Source organism: Urocitellus parryii, chromosome 1 (assembly GCF_045843805.1).
Source record: "Urocitellus parryii isolate mUroPar1 chromosome 1, mUroPar1.hap1, whole genome shotgun sequence".
NCBI classification, from domain to species: Eukaryota; Metazoa; Chordata; class Mammalia; order Rodentia; family Sciuridae; genus Urocitellus; species Urocitellus parryii.
The window spans coordinates 247094286-247112738 of NC_135531.1; the positions used below are offsets into that span (position 1 = coordinate 247094286).

An 18453-nucleotide genomic window follows, 5' to 3' on the forward strand; every position below is an offset into this window, starting at 1 on the left:
CCCCATAAATCAATTGTGCTCCTATACACCAATGATGAATCAATTGAATAGCCCAAAAATAATACTTGGAAACCAGTCTAACAAAAGAGGTAAAAGACCTCTACAATGAAAACTACAGAACACTAAAGAAAGAAATTGAAGATAACCTTAGAAGATGTATTAGGATAGGCAGAATTAATACTACCTAATGGCCATACTACCCAAATACTATACAGATTTAATGCAATTCCTATTAAAATTCCAATGACATTCTTCATAGAAATAGAAAAAGCAGTCTTGAAATTAATTTCATTCACTTTGATGTCTGTGAATTCAGTTGTTGGGGGCTTATAACCTTTTGGAGGTATCTCATTGGCTTATGTTTTCTGAGATCCTATATTTGTGTTACCATTGTGATGGAGTCTTCTTCCTCTTTTAAGTAAGGGTATTTTAATGAGCACCTATCTCTTTAAAGTAAGCCCTGGGCTCAGAGTCTTTCTTACTGTCAACATTTTAACCAGTGCTAAGTTCAACCACCAGAACTGCTTTGAGAGGAGAGAGTAACCACCTACCAGTAAGAGTGGGTAATTTAACAGCAAGCCAAACTTAGTGCTAATGAACTCCACAACTCTACTAATCAATGAGAAAACTGGGTGAAAAAATAATACAGAAAGGCTGAAACATTAAGGATTAATGACAGTATACTTAATACTAAATTATATCATTAAGAGGGAAAAAAGAAAAAATGAGGAAAGAAAGAAGGATGAGAAGGGACGGGGATGGAGATGAGAAAGAAGAAAAGTGGCATTGAGAAAAAAATTTAATTGAAAGAATATATAAATTTAGTTGGAACCTTAAAAAAAAACCAATGAGGGAAGACTCAAGAAAACATTTTAATAAGAGGTGAGTTCACCTCTTATTATTATAGGTGTCAATCCTTTGGGTGAGGGAGCACATGGCAGAGAATAATGGGGCAGACTGGGAGCTCAGATGTAGGGCAGCAGCTGGGGTGGCAGGGCACTGGATAGTAGTCAAAGTGGGAATGTGGCCAGGTGTGGAGTGGCCTCCAGTGGCATGGCTGTGGCCAGTTATAGAAGTCTGCACTACTCTGTAGGTACCACACTCCCTGGCAGAAGTGCTTGGTGAACCCCTGATCTGCAAAGGCACATGTATCACCCTAGACCCTGTACTCCCCTGAAAGTATGGTATATTCTATTTGGCCGCCTCCTGCAGCCTTCAGCTTGCAGCAATTTTATGTCAGGCTATTTGGCTGGCCCACTTCAAAGTTATTCCCTATGATAGTATTGGCATCTCTAAATGGGATAAAATTGTAGAGATTTAATTGGTCTCTGCAAAATGGTTGCCCACTACAGTTCTCCACCAACAAACTGAGAAAAGTGAGCACTTCACCAACACAAGGTGGCTTTGCAGCTCTTTTCTCAGGTTAACTCAGTCTGATTTTCTCTTCTATCACTGTTTCTGAACAAGCTTGTCAGCTTTGCCCTTCCTCTTTCTCTGTTACTCATCTCCCCAGACCTGCCCTCATGGTGCTAGTTCTAAGGTAACAAATTCTTTCCTGTTTTATCTTCCAGTAATCAGAATTTCTGAGTCCCTCCAAGTCTCTGACCTTCCAATATTGTGAATCTGTGCACTCCCTCTGTAGGCTACCTCTTCAATCAGCTGTTCTCACTGCTTTGATTCCAAACTACAGAGGGGTTGAGATCTGTAGCTTACATCATCTCTGCCATCTTGGATCTCTTAAAGGCATTTCTGACTTATCATATTTTCACTTTTAATGGTTTTTTTGGGATGTAACCTCATTTTAAATTGAGGAACATCTGTCTATGCTAGTCATCCTTGCCTTGAATGTAGTACCCTATACAAGTATTTTTTTTTCATAGAGTTGGTATAGTTATACTTTTCTATTTCCTTATTTGTGGCTTTGCTTTATTGTCTTTAATTTTTAAAAAATATTTTTAGTTGTAGATGAACACAATACCTTTATTTCATTTATTTATATGTGGTGCTGAGGATCAAACCCAGTGCCTTACACATGCCAGGCAAGTGCGCCACCACTGAGCTACAACCACAGCCTATTATTGTCTTTAATTTTAACTCTATATATGATATGACTGTTGAATTAAGTAATGATAACCCTAAGTAATAGAATATTACTCTCTATATTGGTATTCTCTGTATTTGCTTTTTTGTATGTGATTTGATAGTCTGTGGCTTTGAGTAGATTCTGGCAAACTACTAAATAAGCAGTAAGATTCGTGCTTTCAGATTTATGAAGATCTCTATTTCACTGATTAGATTTGTTGTTTAAAGATAGTTTGGATATCTGAGATTCCTACTTTAGGATGTGTCTAAATTAATATTCACAAAATTATAATCAGAGTTTTTGAGGTTATATATCTTTTAAAAATTTAAATTATGTTTATTTTAAATGATAAATAAAACAACAATTTTACATATCATTGCTGGTACGATGTGACATTTTGATAGATGTATACATTTTGTAATGTTTAAATCAAGTTAAACAAATCTATCTCATCAAACACATAACATTTCTTTATGGTGAAAACATTCAAAACATTTCCTTCTAGCTTTTTTAAAATACATAGTACATTATTGTTCATTTGTAGTCACCTTAACTGTGCAAAAAGCACATTAGAACTTTTTACTACTATCTTAATGGATCTTTGGTACTCATTGATCAATCTTTCCATTAGAGTTTAAAATGTGACATAAAAATAATAGGATCAAGTTCTTATAAAGAATATTTTCACCCTCCTATTTTAAAAGTCATCAAGGTTTTTGATACCAGGGGAAATTTGTATAGGAAGAAAAGGGTTAATGTTTCAAATGCTCATTAGTATTTTAAATCAGTTTACTATGTTTTAGAAAAAGATTGTTTCCTAATGATATAACAGCATTCACATATTAAGATTTCCATGTTATAATACAAAGGCAATATAAGGAAAAGTGAATAATTTGCCACATAGTAAAACTTGTATAGTAAAGCATTTCTACAAGGTTGTACAGTTCTAGAAAACTACAGAAATGAGTGGGGTATTGTTTTCTTTTGAGGGCTATTAAGTCACTTATGAAAAAATACTGAGTATAAAATGCATAGAACACTTTTATTAAAAAATAAAGAAGTACAAAATCATATAATAGCCTTGTGTTTTTAATTTTGACTTTGAAAATGTATTAAATTTTCCTTTTTCCATTTCCAACAAAAGGTGAATTAGTAATTTTCATGTGACTAAATTGAAGAGTACGATACATTTCTGTTGCTACCTACTCATAGATCTAAGAAAATTTAAAGTATGTACTCCTAAGGTAGAATAATTAAACTTTATTTTATTTATTATTTTTTAATATGGTGCTGAAGATCAAACCCAGTGCCTCACATGTGCTAGGCAAGCGTTCTACCACTGAGTGAATAACCCCAGCCTGAATAATTAAACTTTAAATGAAGAATGTTTAACATTAACATTCTTTGGAAATTTCTCCTATCCTATACCATTCACCACTCCATTCTCTATTTGAGCAGTACAATTTCAATTATTTATGACACCTCTTCTTTCTCTCTCTAGTTCAGAAACTGAAAATAACTGAAACTTATTTAATATGGCATAGCAGTAATGGCTATTTCTAGAGAAGTATATTTAGAAAAAATGTTAAATTAGAAGAAATATGTTTTAGAAGGTTTTCTAACAATACTAAAAATTAAGTCTCCAAAAATAAGGTTTGTATAAGGTTTTGACACGAGGCCAAAATTGGGTTTTATTTGATATTCACAGTACAATAGTAAAGGCAGTGAAAGGATGCAGTAAGTAGTTATGGCAGTGAGTGGTGATTGGCTGAGAGGACACAAGCATGGGGAGGCACTTTAATGTAGATTGTCTTGGTACTGAGTTCAACAAATATGATGGATCAGAAAAGCATGAATTTGAGTGTGAAATAACTTATCTCCATCATTTTATTGCAAAGAATACCCCCCTTTCCTCATCAAACTACAATACACACAAAATTTACATTCTCCTCTGAACAGTTATCAATCTGTAATTCTTTCCTGGAGATAAAAATCCATTTCTCTAACAAAATGATGCAATAGTTTTACTAAGAAACTGGGTCTTAAGGGAATAGGAAAAATTCCCTGCTACACAGTAGACAGCCAAAATATACTGAATATACATATACATGGATCTAATTAGGCTATCATTGTTTGGCCTGAGTTTGATTTATGAAGCATGGAAACATTTACAAACAGAAAGAGGAAATCACTGATTGTTTTCTTCTCCTCATAAATGTTATGTGTCAATGACACAGTGAAAATCTGAGTATATGAAATATTTAGAAGAGGAAAATTCATAAGCAGAAAGTAGATTAATGGTTGCCAGAGACTGGGGGAGGGGAGAATAAGCAAAACAGAGTTTCTATTCGGGGTAATAGAAAAAAGTTTGGAAATAATGGTGACAATTTGTATAGCACTGTAAATGTAATTAATGCTACTGAATTATATACTTGAAAATGATTAAAATGGTAAATCTTAAGTTATGTACATTTCAACATGATAAATAAAATTTTTTGAGTAGGTATGGTTTATAACCTCTTCACAAATAACAGGAATTACAGTTAATTTAGAATTGTTATTTCCTCCACATGCAAGGAATTTACCAATTTTGAACTTCTAATCACAAATGTGAAAAAAAATCCAGTTTCTCCTTTCCAGAAGAGAAATTTGGAAAACCTGAAATGTAACTGAAAAAACACAGAAAAAAGGATCAAAACAAACTTCTTACTTTAATTGGTTCAGGCTGCATCACAGGCGCAGGCATAGCAATGGCACTTGGAGCATAAACCTGGTGATATGTTGCTTGAACTCCATGATCAGAATAAGGCTATTACAAAAGATGGGAGGATGGTAGGAGGGGAAGAGAAAACATATTACTTTAATTTGTTAATTAAAAACATTTACTCAGCAATTAACAATGTACTAATAAGCATTTTGTTACACAATTGATAGAAATAGATGAAAAACACACTCCCTAGATTTATTTAATTCACTTGTTAACTAATCAAGAAATAGATGGTAGTAAAAAAATCACCATATGTCCTATGAGACATATATATATATATATAAAATGCATGGGAGGAAAAAAAAGTACTACTTGATTTTGTTTAAGAAAGTTGGGAAGAGTGCTCAGTGAAAGTTTTCTAGTGAAGTTGATGTTTGATATGAAAGAATTAGGGAAAGAATGAGGGAATTACATATCAAAGGATAGATGAAACTAAGAAAACTCCTTATTTGGGCAATCTACCCAGGTGTTTAGTAGGCTGGAAGAAAGATTATATACTAAATGACAGCTGAAAGATGAGTCAATAGAGCAACAGGCCAGGAACAGATCATGTAAAAACAGATTTAGGGCTTGTACAACAGATGGTGGTATCATTCACACAATGAAAACCTTATGTTTATGTAATTGTATGTGAGGGGGTTGCAGAGAAGAAGTTAAGTTTGTGATATAATATTTATGGTATTTGTAGGAATTCTAGTACAGATTTACTGTTGATAAAAAGTTAGATGGCTCTAAAGCAGCTCTGTCCAATAGAAATATATGAGCTGCATATATACTTAAGTTTTTCAGTAGCTATGTTATAAAAGTAAAGCTAAACAGATAAAATTAATTTTAATAATATATTTTATGTAAACCAATAGGCTTAAAGTATCATATCAAAGTATAACCAATATTAAATTGTTCACATTTTTATAATTTTTTCATACTACACCTTCAAAATCTGGTGTACAGTTTACATTTACAGGACATTCTCAATTTGTTCTTGCCATATTTCAAGTGCTCAACTGCCACCTACAGCTACTGGCTATTATATTGGATAGTGAAGTCTAAAACTCAAGGGTGTGGTTAGGGTTTACGATATAAGTATGGATGATAATAACAGCAGTGAATACATAGAGTGAAAGAATGGAGAACCAATCATGATTATGGGAGCAAAATCAGATTACAAGGGAAAATAAAGGGATGTAAAGGAAGGCCAGAGAGAGCAGTGTCATGGAAACCATGGGTAGAAGGAGTTTCAAGGAGTATGTATAATGTCTCTGAAAGGTCAACTAAGATTAAAAGGAAGGAAGAATATTTGGCAATTAGGAAGTCCTTGAGGAAGACCTTATTCAAAGGCATTTTCAGCAGAAAGTTAAATGAAGTGGACGGACTTCAGCAAATGTAGAGCAAATCAGTAGTGAAGCAGTAGAAATACTGAATGGTAGAAAAGAATTTCGGTATTTGTGGAAGAGAGTGTCACAGGATAATAATTGCCTTTTACAAGATGCTAGGCACTATACAGAGCACTCTGTATGCAACACCTCTAATTTTTACATTGATTCTGTAAAATAGATTTTCCTGATGTCCTCATTTTACAAAAAAGGAAATCATGAAGGAAAGACTGTGAAGGTTGTTTCTCAAACCAGTGGATTAAATGAAGCTGTGAATGAATGAAGAGAAACAGACTTAAAATACAAAGGAAAAAATAAAGGATAATAGATAGGGTGAGATGCTCAAGGAGCAGGAGAATGAAGCTATCTAGAGCATAAGAGGCAGAAATTACCTTGGATTAAGACTGACAGTCACTAAATAAATATATGACACTAAAGATAAGTCAGGAATTGGGTAGATTTGTATTTTGGGGGCTAGAAACTGATTTGGTTTCCATAAATTAGAAATCTAACCATAATAACTCACAAGAAAAGCCATGCACTCCTTAATTTTAGGGATAAAACTATTTAAACAATAAACCACCCTACTCTATTCATTACATTATATATTAGATTATATCTTTACCAGAAACAATATTAAAATAAAAGCATGCAAATATCATTCTGTAAGGAAATACTGCACAAATTCCAAGTTATAAGATAAAAATTCCAGTAAATAGTGAATATAAAAATTCTGATGATAAGTTATCTGATATCAGGAATTAAGAATATGGTTTAATGCCAAAAGTAAATATCTAAGATAAAAACATTCTTACTTCACTGCTCTTCCTTGCAAATCAGAAAGCAACAAAAACAACAAAAGACTGATTTTTTAAAAAATGCCATCATCAATTAAGAAAATGTCCATGATTCCCAAGCTATAAACAATGTAGAATATACCTGCCAAGTGCTGTACAATTTGACCACTATGAGGGAGGATTCTGAGGCCTTCTCAGACATCAGGAAGGATAAAGATTTCCTTAGAGGTCAGACCTATTCAAAGATTCTTTACAGTCTTGAGTGTAGGGGTGCATTGTATGGTCAGGCCAACGTAGAATCAGGGGGTATCTGTACAGAGATCCAATTTTACACTGTTTAACAGAAGGGGAAATAGAATCAAAGAAATCATGTTCACATCATTTTTGATGTTTACTACCTACCCTTCTAACTAAGGAACACTGCCAAGGTGAAGCAGGGTAAAGGTGAAAAAGAAGTAGCAATTATTATATCCCCATATAGAAAACCTGTGATAAAAGGGGACTTAACTAGGAACCAAAATGATCACCAGCAAAGATGTGGTGAAAAGGAAATTCTTGTATACTGTTGGTAGGAATGTAAATTAGTATAGTGATTTTGAAAAGCAGTATGGAGGTTTCTTAAAGAAATAAAAAATTACCACTTAATTCAACAATCTCATCCCACTTCTGGGAATATATCCAAAGGAAATGAAATAATTTGAAGAGATATCTGAACTTCCATGTTCACTGCAGCATTACTCACAATAACCAAAATATAGAATTAATCTTAATGTACTGTGTATTGATGTATGGATGAAGAAAATGCATTATTATATACATTACAGAATACTATTACACCTTAAAAAATAATATCCTGTCATTTGTAACAACATGGATGAACCTGGAGGGCATTATGGTATGAAATAAGACGGACATAGAAAGATAAATACCACATGATTATATTTAGGATTTGAAAAAATTGAATTCATAGAGGCAGAGAGTAAAATGATGATTGGTAGGGGCTGGAGGATGAGAAGATGTTTGTCAAAGGGTATAGACTTTGTTAGGATGAAAATACTCTGGAAATATACTTCACAGCATAGTGACTATAGTTAACAATAATGTGTTATACATTTGAAAATTGCTGAGAATAGATCCTAAATGTTCTCACTATAAACAAAGAAACAACAACAACAAAATACAAAAAGAATAACCATCTAAGGTCACTGATTAACTTGACTGTGGTGATCATAATATATTCGTATGTCAAAACATCCTTAATGTCTATAGTGCAATTTCATTCATCAGTTTTATCTCAGTAAAGCCGGAGAAGAGAAAAATGCAATCACAAAAATGGAGGATGAGACAAATAATGAACACTGAGATCCAATTGTAGAAGCTATTTCAGAACAAAATTATGTTATGAACCTTAGCAATAGAAAAATAATAAAACAATGCACTCAAACTTGGAGGTTGGTGCTAATTTCTAATCTTTTACAAGTATGATTTAAAACATATCATGTGCAGTTCTTGGCATAGAGACAATGAGACTATTGGTGATGGATCAAGGTTATAATTTAAAGACACTTAAGGTGACATTTATAATTTTTAGTTATAAATTTGATTTATAGTTTTGAAGGCAAATTCTTTTTAGATATTTTCCTCATTTGTTTAATGACTAAATGCTTTTAATTAACAACGTGAGCAACAATACAGACTGAAAGGCAAAAGAGAAAGGCAAAAATTTGGTGTCTCATTACTTTCAAGGAGATTGAGTCAGGGATTAGTTTAGTGGGCAGTTGACTTGGGGAAGGATTCAGGATTAGTTAGTGAAGAAATCTAAGATGAACACTGTTAGACATAAAAAGGATAAGAAATATCAATAAATCAAAGAAAACATAAGATGAGCAGTTTTAATGAGGGTCTTAAGTTAAAAAAGAAGAAAATGAAATGTTAAGATGGATTAACAGTAGCAATTACCTTCAGACTAATATAGGGCTAGGAATATAGCTCAGTGGTAGAATGCTTACCTATCATATGTAATGCCCTGTGTTCAATCCTTAGAACAAATGTAATGGCCTGTGTTCAATCCTTAGGACAACAACAACAACAAAGACTAATATATACCTCTGGAACTGAAGCTTCCATGAGAGACAGTGGAGGAGGAACACATCCACCATCTTGTGTAATTTCCACTGGTTGATAAATAACTTCAGAAGGTTGGAGGTATAAGAATGGAGTAGAAGAGGCAGGAGACTAAAACACAAAACCATATTTTTCATTCGAATATGATTAGTTATTTCTGTTAAACCAAATGCTTACCCAACAGAAAAGAGAAATATATATTTCATATTTTCCTAAAATTCTTTTTCAGAGCTAGCATAGAACTATCTTAGCAAAAGACTAGGAACTCTGGGTTATTATAAATTCCAATTGTGCAGATATCATTAAAGAACATTATCACTGGTAAGTGTAAAAGTTCTTAGTGCCTCAGAACTTCCTTCACAAATTTAGACACTAATTGTGGATGTATTAACATCATTAAAATTTGTAGTTATATGGCCTCTGGTATTTAAAATGAGAGTATTTACTCTCAGCTTTGTGTCTTGACATAGAAGTGAGAAAAAGTCACCAATAGTTTTGGTAGTAAGCTGTTTGATATCAAAAGTTAGAAAACAGAATACAGGTAGAACATCTCTGAAGTTCAGTTTCAGAGCATTTTAGATTTGGATTAGGGATGCTCAAATAGTAAAGGCTATGCAAATACTCCCCAAAACAAAGCACTCAGACACACTCAGAAAAACGAAACACTTCAGTTCCCAAGCCTTCTGGATGAAGTATACACAATCTGTACTTATTTAGAGGCATAAGTCAAACTGAAGAAAAATCTGAAGTAAAGGTAGAGAAGCGCTAAATTTTCCAATAACACCAACAGTATAAAAAAGTAATTCTTCATGTTAATGTACCATTCACTTATATGCTTTCACTTACATGATCTTATTTGATCTTCACAAAAATCATGTAAGGAAACTTACCAAGTTGTAGTGTTATTACATCCATTTTAAAAATGAGGAAATGTGAATATAAATGATCACACTTAACACAAAGAAGAGAAAGGTCTCAAACCCACTTCCCCTGACTTTAGTACTCATTTTTTTTTGGCTTTTATTAAGGTACCCAATATCAATAATTATAATTGTAAAGATTTTATTCATGGTTGGAAAATAGGTTCCAGGAATTCATTGTCTGTATAAATCTCTATTCATGCAGTCTTCATAAGAATAAAGTAAAATATGGATTTTATTTATTTACTTATTTTGGTACCAGAGATTGAACCCAGGGCCACTTAGGCACTGAGGCACATCTCCAGCCCTTTTTATTTTATATCCTGAAACAGGGTCTCACTAAGTTACATAGGGCCTCTGTAAGCTGCTGAGGCTAGTTTTGAACCTGCAATCTTTCTGATTCAGCCTCCTGAGCTTCTGGGATTGCAGGCATGTGCCAGCTGTGGCCGGTGAAATTAGACATTGAAACTTTATTAATATTTACCTGAGGAACACCCCACTGCCACTGTCCTGGTAGACACTGTGCTGGGGCCTAAAAAACAAAAACAATAAACAAAATACCACCCAGGTTATAAACAAGGTTTAAAACTGGATAACTCTGTGAAGTCGGCCATCATATGAATAAATCATGAAAATGTTATGCTAACTCAAAATGGGTCAGAGACCTAAATGTAAAAGCTAAAACAATAAAATACTTAGAAATAAAACATGGCTGTAAATCTTTGTAACTCTGAATTAGGCAATTGTTTATAACAATAACAAAGCAACAAAGGAAAATAGATAAACTGGACCTTAATCAAAATTAAAAAAAAATTATGCTGCAAATGATGGCTTCATGGAAATGAAAAGACAATCCACGAGATGGGAGAAAATATTTTCACCATGTGTCTGATAATGAAATTATTTCAAGAATATATAAAGAACCTTTAAAACTCAATAATAAAATACAAGTAACCTAAGTTAAAAATGGTTATTCAAATAATATGAATAGAATTTTCTTCAAAAAAGATATCATATGACCAATAAACATCTGCAACATCATTGTCTTCAGGAAAATAAAAGTCAAAACCACAATGTGATACTACTTCATTCATACCCACTAAGACGGCTATAATCAAAAAAGGTAGATAGATATACAAGTATTGGCAAGGACATGGAGCTATTAGAGACCTCATAGTCTGTTGATGGGAATATAAAAATGGAACAGTCCTTTTGAAAAACAGTGTGGTCTTAAATAGTTAAACACAAAAATATCATATGAGCCAGCAATTACATTCTAGGTATAAGACTTATGAGTCATGTAATATGTAATATGACAAGAACTTGCATGAGTATTCATCACAGCATTATTATGAACACCAAAAAGTGAAAACAATCCAAATATCTATTGTCTGATGAATGGAAAATAAAGTGTGGTATAATCATACAATGGGATTTTATTGCAAAATGTACTGATACATGCCATCATATGAATAAATCATGAAAATGTTTTTTAATATTTTTATTAGTTATTGGACCTTTATTGATTTATCTTTATGTGGTGCTGAGAATCAAACCCAGGGTCTCACACATGCTAGACAAGCGCTCTACTGCTGAGCCACAGCCACAGCCACAGGAAAATGTTATGCTAAGTGAATGAAGTCATATTACATATTACATGACCATAATAGGCAAGCTTATAGAGCAAGATATTATTAGTTGCTTAGAATGAAGTGGGAGAAAAAGAGGTTAAGTTTTTCTTTTTTGGGGGGAAGTGTATGTGATTAAGATATTCTAAAATTAATTATGGTATAATTCACTAAAAGTCATTTTAAGTGGGTGGATGTTTAGTATGTGAATTATATCTAAATAAAGCTGTTAATTAAAAAAGGTCAACTTATTTTAAGGTACTTAATGAAAGATGACAATATAAAGGACTTTTTTTTTCTTAAGATAGTCATACTATTTCTTAATAATAAATGTTTTATTCTTATTTATTTCTTTTTTGTGGTTCCAGGGATCAAACCCAGAACATTGTGTATGCTAGGTAAGCAGTCTACCACTGAGCTACATCTCTAGCCCATTATTCCTTTTAAATAAAAGCTATTTTTTCTTTAAGATATATATATCCCCATAGATCTACCTTCTAAACCAAAATCACTGTAAATTCAGTGCTGAGTACTTCAACTGCTAAGGGATAATACCACTATATTATACTAAAGACCAGGATAATATGAAGTTTATGAAGTTTTAAGAAAAACCTTGAAATGTAATGATTTATGGATTTGTTAAATAAATAACAGTTTAACTATAAAGTAAAAAATAATATGAAGGAGGTAAATGCTGATTAAACTGTGAATTACTTGCTTTGATTAATAGAAACTGGTGAAATCATCTATCTTAGAATTTATAAAAAAGCAAAGGAATATTCCTATCAAAGTGGCATTTTTGAGGGTAGAATTTGCTAAACATATAAATGGAAAGTGTATGAAGTGAAATTATTTCTTATATTGAAAACTCTTATGATTTATAAATTGGTAGATACACTCTTTTCCTGAGTATATCTAGGTAACCTAACCTTTAATTTTATAATTTGTATCAGTGTATATAAAATATAATTTTATAATTGTATAATTTGTATAATTGTACCAGAATTAGGATAAAAAGTATCATAGAGGATTTTAATTGTAAGGTGATATCTACCTGGTAGTGATATGCAGGTTGCTGATAAACTGGCTGAGCTACCATCACAGGAGAACTAGATATAGAACGTGACTGTAAGAAGAAAAATTGAAAAATCATTTTAGGAAAAATTCTTTAAAATAGCTCATAATAAAATTTATCTTAAATTATTACCTAAACCCAACCAACTTTTGGTTTATAATTCAAAGTATTATTTTTTTTATCTCTTATTGATATTACCAATTATACTTAAGTCTATTTATTAAAATCATCACAGTATTCCTACTTCCATTTGTTTCATTTCCATAGTAATTAATGATAAAACCACTCAGAAGATGCTTTCAGTCTGAAATGTATCACCTTCAAAGATTATGAAAATACAGTTCTGTAGGAATATTCAGGGAAATATGACATCTGGATTTAGGGTGACACCTCCTAGAGTTTTTAAATTCTTTTTTTTAAGTTGCAAATGGACTCATACCTTTATTTTATTTGTTTATTTTTATGTGGTGCTGGGAATTGAACCCAGTGCCTCACATGTGCTAGGCAAGCAGAGCGCTCTGCCACTGAGCCACAACCCCAGCCCAGGCACTCCCTATTTTTACTGTGGAAATCACCAGTAGTTTATGTTTACATAACATTTAGAACTAAATTAATGATCCTATCTGATTTTTCCACTACTTACAAATAATAAACATTCTATTCCCTTATTACATATATATTATAAATTTTTAAGGCATATAAATTATTTACTGAATCATTTGTCAAACTGTTATTTTAAAAAAGTTGACATTTAAATGGGTTAACCATCTAGTGAACTTGTGATGTGTTTATGTCTGAAGAAAGTACAAGTAATACTTGATTAGTAATAATAATAGTGATAAGTAATTTCTTCTGGGACTTACTCTAACACCATATCACTGATAAAATAGGCAAGTTGTATTTCAAGACAGGTAAAATCAGCTCTAATGGTAGTAATAAAATTTAATCTCAAACATAGGCTCCAACTTCATATTGTTTTGTATTAATGTTCACCCCCATAAAAAACTGAAGTATCAGTTTTGTACAATTCACAGATTCTAATGTTAATAAAATTGTACTGTGGAATAATATTAGAAAATAGCAATGTAATTTACTATTTAGAAAGTTCAAGAAAAAATCATAATCTCAGCAGATACAGAAAAAGCATTTTGAAAAATTCATTGTCTTCTTATGATAAAAACTCTTAGCAGACAAAATAGAGAATAACTTTCATAACTGATTTAGGGCAATAATTATGAGTCATAAGTAATTTTGCATTGTAGGGAACATCTGGCAATGTTGGGAGACATTTTTGGTTGTCATAACTATGGGCAGGCTAGAGACATTTTTAAACATTCTACAACCACAGGACAATAATTTTCTACAAGGAAATCATCTGGCCCAAATGGCAATAATGCCAACCAAGGTTATGAAACTCTGGTTAACTGTATTTTCCAAAGGCCTACAAAGTGAGAGGAGGGTGGGTGGGAGGAGGGAGTCGGAGAGGGGAGGTGGGTGGGAGGGAGGGAAACAGATGAATGGTGAATTACCAAACTTGTTCCTTTTTTCAAGAACAAAGTTATGATGTAATCACATCAATACTGTAGCAGAGATCCTGTCAGTGTAATAACTCAAAGGGAAAAAGCCTCAATAAATAAAAGAACAGAAAGAAATAGAAGTATACTGAATCATAAACAATTGTCTAAATGAGAGTTTGGCAGGGTTACTGATACAATATCAATACTGAAGTATCAAAAGCATTACTATACATCAACAATAACCTACTAGGAAATGTGATTTAAAAAATAGCACTCATAAAAAGCAATAAGAATAATAGTGTACTAAAAAAAAATTCAAAAAAGATGAGTCAAAGTTTTTCATGGAGCTAAAAGAAGACCTAAATAAATAGAGAAATATATCTTGCTTATGAATGGGAATATTCAAAATTACAAAAAACCTAAATGTCTCAAATTAATTTACATGTTGAATGTAATTCTACAGAATGCCAACAATGGTTTTTCACAGAACTAAACAAGTTAAACTATAAAATTTATCCTTAAAAAAGCAAAGATTTAAGGACAGACAAGAGATTCCTGAAGAACTAAGTGAGAGGATTTGTCCCATCAATTTTCAAGACTTAAGATAGAGACATAATAATTAAAACAGAATTGGGCTGGGTATGGTGGTGCATGCCTGTAATCCCAGTGGCTTGGGAGGCTGAGGCAGGGGGATCATAAGTTCAAAGCCAGCTTCTGCAATTTAGTGAGAGTCTGTTGCTAAATACAATATAAAAAGGGCTAGGGATGTGGTTAAGCGTCCCTGGGTTCAATCCTTGGTGCCAAAAAACAAAAACAAAAACAAAAAAATTAAAGTTGAATAGGGTAAACAAATATACCAATGGAACAGAATAAGAGAACCTAGAAAGATATCTGCACACAGAAATTGGCAGAAGACTCACTGCAAAACAGGGAAAGGTTGGACTAGTCAATACCTAAACCAGAGATTTAAGATCTAGGTGAAAATATAGGAGATTATCTAGCTTCTTGTTCTAAATAATTTCTTTTAGAAATAGGATACTAAAAGTTGAAACCATAAAGAAAAACATTTAATACATGTCAATATTGAAAGATAAAAAATGATAAATATTTTATAAGAAAACATAAACAATATTAATGGACAAGCCACACATTGGAAGGAGATACTTACAATCTACACCTACATATAATTAACTCAAGAAAAAGACAACAAATTACCTCAATAGAAAAATGGACAAAGAATAGGGTATAGACAAGGAAACTGGAACAACCACTAAGTGTATGAAATGTTTAATTTTACCAATAACTAGGCAAATCGAAAGTAAAATCAAATGTTGTTACATAAAAATACTGACAAAAATGTAAAAATCTGGTAGTTTTAAGTATTAGTACATTATGGGGAAATTGGAGTCCTCATGAATTGATGCCTAGAGAGTAAACTGATAAAACTTTTTCAAGCTGTTTGTCAACATTTAGCCAAAGATATATATACACTTCATGAATGTAAAATTTTAATTCTACACATATATTCTAGTCCAGACCAAGTTATATTATGGAAGAATGAAAATTTTCCATTGGTATATGAGCATGAATACCAATTTTCAGATCCCAAACTTCATATAGTTTCAGATCCTAAACTCCTTCTTGAGTTGATCTGCCTGTGTGAATGTGTCTGTAAACTCTGGGTTCTTCTTTTCAAAACTCCCCTTTCACCATCACCTTTTTCCTTCCTCAAAGACAGGCACACTTCTCAGTCATTCTAGATTTTGCTATGCTTTCTTATGGAATGTAAATAGTATTGGGATCAAACAAATACACAATTAAAAAGGCAATGCCCTGAGAAAAATAAGAAAGCAAAGCAAAAAGGTGGCATAAGAAATACCAAAGGGGTGATGGCATCTTATTTCATCCAGGGAACTAACTTAAATTTTTAACTCTCCATCACAGGAGCTACATATTAACTCATTTATTCGAGTTTTGCTCATTTGACTAGTTTTATTCTGAATTGTAGAGTGGATATTTTAAATTATTAAAATAAACTAAATATATGGGTACAAAGGTTTTTTTTTGAGGGGAGGGGTGCAGGGGTACCAGGGTTTGAACTCAGGAACACTTGACCACTGAGTCATATCCCCAGCCCTATTTTGTATTTTATTTAGAGACAGGGTCTCACAGAGTTACTTAGCACCTCACTTTGAATTCATTATCCTCCTGCCTCAGCTTCCCAAGCCACTGGATTACAAGCATGAGCCTCAGCGCACAGCTCTGTGTACAAAGTTCTGATAGAAAAGAATTTAAGGCAAATATACAATATACCTAATTTATTTAAACTTAAGTTCTTAAAAATGAGTGAGGATTTTCACAATATTTCAAAAAAATTTTAGAGATTTAAGAAAAACCTTAGAAAACTACTGCCATAGAAAAACTTGTATAACACATACAAGATCTGAATGTAGTCTTTTTTTTTTAATTTACTCACTTTAGTTATACATGTCAATAGGATGTATTTTGGCAGATTACTGGATGTAGTCTTGATAACAGAAAAAAATTAAAGTGTCTGACTAAAGGAATATAAAAATTGTAGTATAATCATATAATGGGATATCATAAAATATTAACATAATTAGATATACAGGAATTAACATGATATAATTAAAAAAGATCAACATATTTTAATCTCAAAACGCTGTATTGAGTAGAAAAAGATTATTTACATAGTGTTTAAGAAACAGCCCAAACAATATTATATATTGCTTAAGAATACACATTTGAAGTAAAAATATAAAATGAATGGGAAAGATATTCTGAGGAGAAAAAGAGGGTAAAGGAATGGGGATAAGGAGACTACCTGAATTTATCATACTTTATTATTTCCCTCTTTAAAATGAACTTAAATAAATATGGCAAAATGTTAATATTAGCACTGTTAAAATACTAAATTTGAGTGGTAAGGAAGTAGGTGTTATGTTACTTGTATTTGTTTAAAATATTTTAGAAATAAAACAATTTTTAAAACATTTGATAGTAAGAGAGAGAAACTCTTCTAAAATGAAATTACTTACAGGCCAAGGTGGTGGGACAGAAGTTACCTCTGGAGTATGAAAATACGCAACACCATTATGGTAAGTGTAAGGATATCCAGTTGAAGTTGTTAGATACATTGTTCCAGCAGCTGGCATTACACTAGAACCTAAAGCAAAGGTTAAATAATAATAATTGAAATGTTCAATATAATTTTTAAACATGTAATTTCTGAATAGTTTGGAAAAATATTTAACACACCACATAGCTACAATAAGATACCACAAGTATTTTTTTTAATTCCATATGAAACATGTATTTTCAAATTTATTAATTTGTAGCTTTTATTACCTTAAGGCAATTAAAAGGGGTCAAGATAAGTAAATATCAAAAATCCACCAATTCAGACTGTAGTGAAACATGGAGCTTAAGAATTTACATTATCATCAGCTAAGTCATTATTTTTACAAACATATAATTTAGTTACTTGAAGACTTCAGGTACCATAGTAAAGCTTCTAAGATCTTAGCTAGACCTTCTATTTGTAAAAGTTCAAAGATGGTGGAGGCAGTAAAGTTGGAGAAGTATACTTTGCTGAAGATGTTTTATTCCATCCTATTTAATTCTTTGGGTTTAGAGCAATCATTCACTTATGTTGCGACTCTCTTTTATCTCCATTTTCCCTTTGTTACAATTACTGCTGTTGCAAACGTTGACCAGAAACTTCTTTGGCTAATGTGGGGTCCTTATCTCTTTTTCCAGGACAGGTGGTATAAAGAAAATAAAAATCAGATTACACACACACACACACACAGACACACACACACACAATTTTGTCATGGTGGATACTTTAAAAAGTTGCATAAGCCAATTTAAGATTACTGGCCCAGCAAGGTTATGTAAATTACTGTAATTAGCAATGCTTCTTCCACTATATTAGTGCTTCTCAAAATTTAACATTAGAATCACCTACATAGTTTATTAAAATACAAATTTCACAACAAATCCCACTATTATGTGTAATTATAATACAACAATAAACATTAAAATAAATAAAAAAATAAAAATATAAATGCATATAATTATATTGTACATTTTGTAACAAAAAAAGCAAACAAATACAAATTCCAGGGATTTTGATTTAGTTAGAT

General features: G+C 32.1%; 1 protein-coding gene across 1 annotated transcript in view; it reads right to left on the minus strand.

Annotated features, from left to right (window-relative positions):
* Boll (boule RNA binding protein) overlaps positions 1-18453 on the minus strand; it is a 59906-nt gene that overhangs the window by 26544 nt on the left and 14909 nt on the right. The window contains exons 6-10 of the mRNA XM_077803072.1: positions 17344-17471; positions 12747-12818; positions 10549-10596; positions 9127-9255; positions 4794-4892 (exon numbers count right to left, since the gene is read on the minus strand). Of these exons, the coding sequence (XP_077659198.1) occupies positions 4794-4892; positions 9127-9255; positions 10549-10596; positions 12747-12818; positions 17344-17471 (476 nt within the window). The remainder of the gene's footprint in view (positions 1-4793; positions 4893-9126; positions 9256-10548; positions 10597-12746; positions 12819-17343; positions 17472-18453) is intronic.